This window comes from Chiloscyllium plagiosum, unplaced genomic scaffold, assembly GCF_037043375.1.
Source record: "Chiloscyllium plagiosum isolate Xiang-an unplaced genomic scaffold, Cpla_swu_hap1 HiC_scaffold_3, whole genome shotgun sequence".
Taxonomy (NCBI): Eukaryota; Metazoa; Chordata; class Chondrichthyes; order Orectolobiformes; family Hemiscylliidae; genus Chiloscyllium; species Chiloscyllium plagiosum.
The window spans coordinates 63,031,055-63,037,054 of record NW_028270141.1 but is presented as its reverse complement, the minus strand read 5'-3'; the positions used below and the strand labels follow the sequence as shown (position 1 = coordinate 63,037,054).

At 39.0% G+C, this 6,000-nt stretch overlaps 1 protein-coding gene across 1 annotated transcript in view; it reads left to right on the top strand.

The window, feature by feature from the left end:
* The first annotated feature begins 290 nt into the window (after positions 1-290).
* Positions 291-6,000, top strand: part of gckr (glucokinase (hexokinase 4) regulator) — a 119,031-nt gene continuing 113,321 nt past the window's right edge. Inside the window, 1 exon segment of the mRNA XM_087976631.1 lies at positions 291-333. Within this exon segment, the coding sequence (XP_087832757.1) occupies positions 291-333 (43 nt within the window).

Genomic DNA, 6,000 nt, shown 5'->3' with positions numbered 1-6,000 from the left:
GAATCCTTTACTACAGAGCATTGTAGTGTCTGAATTATTAAGTATATTCATGGCTGAGATTTGTATTCAATAAGGAAATTGCGGGCTTATGGGGAAAAAGGTTGGAAAGTGAAGCTGACATTAAAAAATCAGCTATGATCTCATTGAATGACAGAACAGACTTGATGTGCCAAAATACTGTCTTTTGCTCCTATGCATTATAGTCTATTAGAAGCAAAGGAAATCATTTGACTTCACCCTGCAGAGGAATCAGAGAATCATCAATAACTTAAGATCAACTGAGAAGTCACATGAAATGTGAAGAGAATAAGTATGATTATAAAAATGGGGATGGTAAGTTTAGTTACTCACTTTCATCTCAAGATCGTAAAGAATATTTGCCCTAATTCTGTTTAAATATTAAGATTCTCTTCTTGATAGTTATGCAAGAGTACATTTATCAAATTATACCCTTATCTTCCAACAATGCAAAATGTAGATATTTCGCTCTGTAACTGAAATAATTGCCCTGAAAACCTCCATTTCACTGAAGTAGTGTATGAGGTTAATCACAAAGATGGCTTTTCACGTAAATCAAAGTCTCGTCATTCATATCCATTTACCCAGGGCCTGACGACTGTTTGTTCCTGAAATATCACAACATTACATTAAAAGCTCAGAGCCTGGTTCACTCATTTTTATATTGTATGATTAAAACAGTTTTTTTTAACCATAAATCATTTTGTTCTTTATCGATCCTCCCAGAATGTTAATGTCATTTTACTTTGCTTGTTCTGCAGGTGTTATATATAATTGAAAGCAAATGAAGCAATGCAAGGGTTAAAGTGCATGTCTCTTTAAAGTACAGGATGTCTACCATTGCCAGTTGCTTTTGTTGTTTAAAAATGCTTATCCAAGCAGTGTCCTGATTGAATTATGCCATTTCTTGCCAAATGACTCTTGCACTTTATAGAATGCAATATCCTCTGTGTTCGCCTATAAAGTGGGATATTTTAATCTATGTTTTGAGGAGCACATTTAATATCCTTTCACTTAGAGATATTTGCATATGAATCCTCTGTTCTCATTATAAAGAGCTTTTCAGTAACATGTTAACATACACATATCTCGATGACATGTGTGACTTGAATCCATCCTTCCTAACCTACATGCAGTGACACAACCACTGTACCACTTTTTCAGTTCTCATTACATACTTGCTACATCATTAACAGCATTAAACAAAAGAACTAAAATGTGTAATTAATAAATAGCCAAAAGGTTATCCTTTACAACTTATCAATATTGAAGACTTCTTGGATAACCAGTTGTGAAAGTTACACAAGGATTAAAAATGGTACATTTATTCAACGTATTTCTAGACAGAGGACTGAATTATAAAAATGAAATTGGCTAAAAGTCAGTTTTGGCGAGGTTCCGGGAAGGTTTTCCTCTGCAAACCCCAGCAAGATTTCTCATGCTATTTTCTGAAAGTTGCCTCATTATTTCAGCCTTTTCAGGGTCCTACTCGTCATATCTTCACTCTCAGTGCAGGTGGTAGTAATCACCACTACCTGGACCTCGAGGGATTCCTGGCATCAGACCCATTTTAAGACCCAGCCATGCACCAGATTAGTTGCTGCCAGACAAGTATTGCCATTCACCATGTACGTAATGCAAGGGAAACCAAGAAAAAGGCTTCTCAGAGAACAGAGATGACAGGACTGACACATCATTGCAAATATAAGTGCACATTCATAAATCTATTGCTGTTTAAGAATCAAATGGCAAATCACTCATCCTTAGACTCTTTTGGTTTTAGAACCCTACCAAAGAAAGTACTACTGTCGCCCCAGTGCCCAGTGCAGTCTAATATCTTATTACTAAATGTGGGACCATCACATAACTGGAAAATGTTTAATCATTTGAAAATCCTCATTTTTACTCAATAGCAGCAAAACTAAAGAAAAAAAACAGAAGCTGCATTTGCCTCCGGGGCAAAAAAAAGGACTATCTGTATTTCGAGCAGCAACAAATTCAAAGTTAATTAGTGACACTGCACCCAGTTCACATCTGATGGCACCAGATATCAATTTAGTTTTATCTGACTTTGTTGCACGTGGTACTGTAATGCTCCTCCTGCTCAAAGTCCTCCTCTTCATCATTGGATGGCAGCTATTGCTCTCCCAGATCTTCAGCATTCATCACATCCCCTCAATGCCTGCTCCAGTTGTTCAGAGTACAACATGCCAGGATTATACAGTAAACTCTGTCTGGAATGTATTTTAACCTTTACCCCCTCCCCACCAAAAATCGAATGAACGAAGGTCTACTGTACTATTTCCCTGGTTGAGAAGTGGGCTGTATCATGTCAATGTTCAGCTTCTGTTATGGTGTTATCAGCCTTGATTGTGAGGGTATCCCTTATCTTCACTAACCATTCTTGCAATGGCTGATGATTTAATGCACTCCTCCAACCAGTGAAATATGGAGGAATCTGATAAGAAGGATCATGGAATGTGTGTGCATGGAACCTTTGACATAGGAACCTTATTCTGACAAATTCTAACATTTGCAAACCATGTCATGCAATGTGAGATTGTAAGAATTGTATTATCACTGAAATCCTCAACTCCCATTACCTAAGCAAGGCAGCAGTGTATATAAGAGCATATTGCTGAATGCTTACAATTCAAGCAACGAGGAAATCTGTTCAGTACCCTAGTGTGACCTATGCAACCTTGGATTGTCTTTGTGAATTGTGGCCCCTATTTGCCACTTTTAAGGTTGTCTGTGATAACTTCTGTCTCACAGAGATGACTGTTTTAATCTGTAAGAAAACGCTCAGGATTGCTTGTGACCAGGGTTTGTTTCCCACACAGTTGAACATTGCTTGAATTTCACATCTCTGGTGCTATGATTACAAACTGTACTGTGAACGTGCCTGAGCTATGCCATTGCTCCCTGGAGGGCTTCATACTGCTCACAAGTAAAAAGAAGAAAAAAAAATCTTAGCTCTCCTATGCCGGGTAAGGTCACAGTCATTTTCTATTTTCGTTGCTCATTTACAATTTGTGTGAGGGCGGAAAGCTGTGCAGGTCACACTTGGTACAGAGAGTCATGAGCTCAACCTCATAGTCAAAGGGCTTCCCAAAACCTGCATCTTCCCTTTTCCGTCCAGTTCCCTTCAAGCCTATTAGTACTGAGATTCCACTTGTTTCCATATGTCACTTTGATTTGCGAATTCATCTCTTACTATTGTCCCCTGAGTCCCAGCCCTACAGTTCAGTCATAGCGACCATTGCACTGCATTGATCCCAGCCGCTGCCAAAATCAGGCTGGCTTTGACTGCCGATGTCCCCAGCCTCTGGAACAACTCATATCCTAAAAAGGATTTATTGGCTCCTTCCCCCAGCTCCTTATATGTTTTAATGTGAAAATTAAACTTTCACATTAATTTTGTTCCTCGGCTTTCCAGCATGCTTTTCTCAAATCCCAAAATCAACTCCCCCAACCTTCATCTCACAGTAGTAACCCGTGATAATCTTTCTTATCATAGGACTCATCCCTGCAGGACTGATCATCGTTCATCACATGGACTATGGTAATATGGACCCCGATTCTAATTGCCCTAAGTAATCAAATGAGCTCACCCTGGACTGATATCAGACTGTATCCTTGGCTTACTGTGCCAGAACACCCTGACTGGTTCATACCTACAGTAGATAATGTTTCAAATCATGTTATGTTTTGTTGGCTCATCTTATGAACACATGAAAAGTTTCAGGATGGTGTGAAATGATAGAGGTTTCAAAAGCTTGTGAATTGTTTGATTGTTTTCATCCCAAATGGTGGAAAATGAAATTGTGTAATTTGTATTTGGTTAGTCTGTCTAACAATCTCAGGTTTAAAAAAGACAATTGCTTGCAAAATGGTCTGTTATTTGTTTTCAATAAATCCAGCCAGATAAAGGAATTAGCAATTTAAAAGAAAAACAAATTCTAAGAACATTCTCCAAAAGAAGTGTGGCCATTAATACAACAAAACAAGCCTCTGCTATTATATATTCACACATACTTACATGCATATGGGCTCACGTTAAGATTTTCACTTACAATAGAGCAGCATTCTGTCAATGGCATTTCATGGTTCAAGTGATCCAAGTTGAAATAGCAGATGCAATTGTTATACCTTTATGTCATATGCATGATATAATGAGCATATCACTTAAAAGCATACTAGCTTACTGTGTCTCATAAAGATGTACTGGCATTCTGACAGTGACACAACAACCCACAGTGCTGTTAATGAGTTCCAGGTTTTTGAGCCAGCAACCATGAGAAGATGGTGATATAGTTCCAAGTCAAGATGATGAGTAGCTTGGAGAAGAACTTGCAGGTCCTTTTGCATTTATAGCCCATGTCAAGCTTGGTGGTAGAGATTGCAAGTTTGCAAGATGCTATTGAAAGAGGCTTGGTGAATTGCTGCAGCGCATCTTGTAGATGGCTCAGAGTCTTGCCACTGTACATCAGCCCTGAAGAGCGTGAATGTTAAATGTTCTAGGGAGCACAGTGCTAATGAGTAGAATACTTTGTCCTGGATAGTGTCAAGCTTCTTGAGTGTTATTGGAGCTGAATTCATCCAGGCAAATGGAGAATATCTCATCATACTCCTGACTCATACCTTGTAGATGATGGGCATTGGAAAGACAGAAAGTGAGTTACATACTGTAGGATTTCTAGTGTAATGTTCTTGTAGCCACAGAATTTAAATGGCTCATTCAGTTCAGTTTCTGGTCAATGGTAACTCCCAAGATATTGATCATGTGGGATTCATCCATGGTAACACAACTGAAAATCAAGAGGCAATGTTTAGAATCTACCTGCTTTGAGATGGTCATTGACTAGCATTTGTGTAGTGTGAATGCTACTACATGTTGTCCACATGTTGCTGCATATGAAGAGCTGAATGGTGTTGAACATAATGCAATCATCAATCAACGTCCTTGTCCCTGACTTTGTGGTGGAGAGAAGGTTATTGATGAAGCAGCTAAGTTGATGGGCTTCCAATTTCCTTTGAAAATTTGTGAATCCAGTAAAAACTAGGAGTGATTGTGAAATTGCTATAACCTTTAAACAGCCAGTTCCAGCTAAGATTGTCAGAACAGACTTCATGAACAGCAGCATGTAGGCAAGAATGATTAGCTCATTCAAAACTGTCAACTGACTTGACCGCATGCCTACTGAATCTTTTGCTGCCACATTCAAGGAATGTAGCAGCCATCTTATAAAGTTAAACAAAGCAGCAAGGGACAGTACATTGGCAAATGAGAGGCTTTTACAATTTCTGGGCAACTGATCTGCAAGTCACCATTAATACGATGAGCTCTCCAGACACTCTTCTGATTGTCCATGGCATCCGTAAATGTTAGCACTGCCATTTGGAGGGAGCTAGTCCTGGCACTTTACTAAGATTCCAGAGCAGTGCCACAAAAGTTTAATAACTTGAATAACTTGAATGGTATCTTGGAATCCTACAGTATAGGTGCCTATCTCCCCCATCAGCTGATATTACCACATCTATGACTGTAGGCCCCCCGAACCAATTGGAACACAATCCTCGTTTCCTAGTCGTAACATTTTTGAACTTTTTTGTAACTACTTGTTTCACTAAGTGGAGGTTATTCCCATGAACGGAGGGTCATCACACCCTTCTCAAAAGAAAATCTGTCCTTCACATAGTTAATGAAAAGGTTTCCTGCTATTTCTCTGTCACTTCTGGATTATAATTAAGAACGCAGCTACCTAAAGTTAATAATACTGATGTCATTTGTGAGAGAAAGAAGGGACTGACAAACCAGCTCAGTTCCCATGACTGATTCACTGACTGCATCATGGCACCTTACCTTTTGTTACAGTGTCTGATGACGGTTCCCAATTTGGTACATTTCAAGACCCTAAAGCATAAAGCTCCCAAGCGAAGAGGGATGAACTGACTCACCATCTTTATTCATCTACCCTT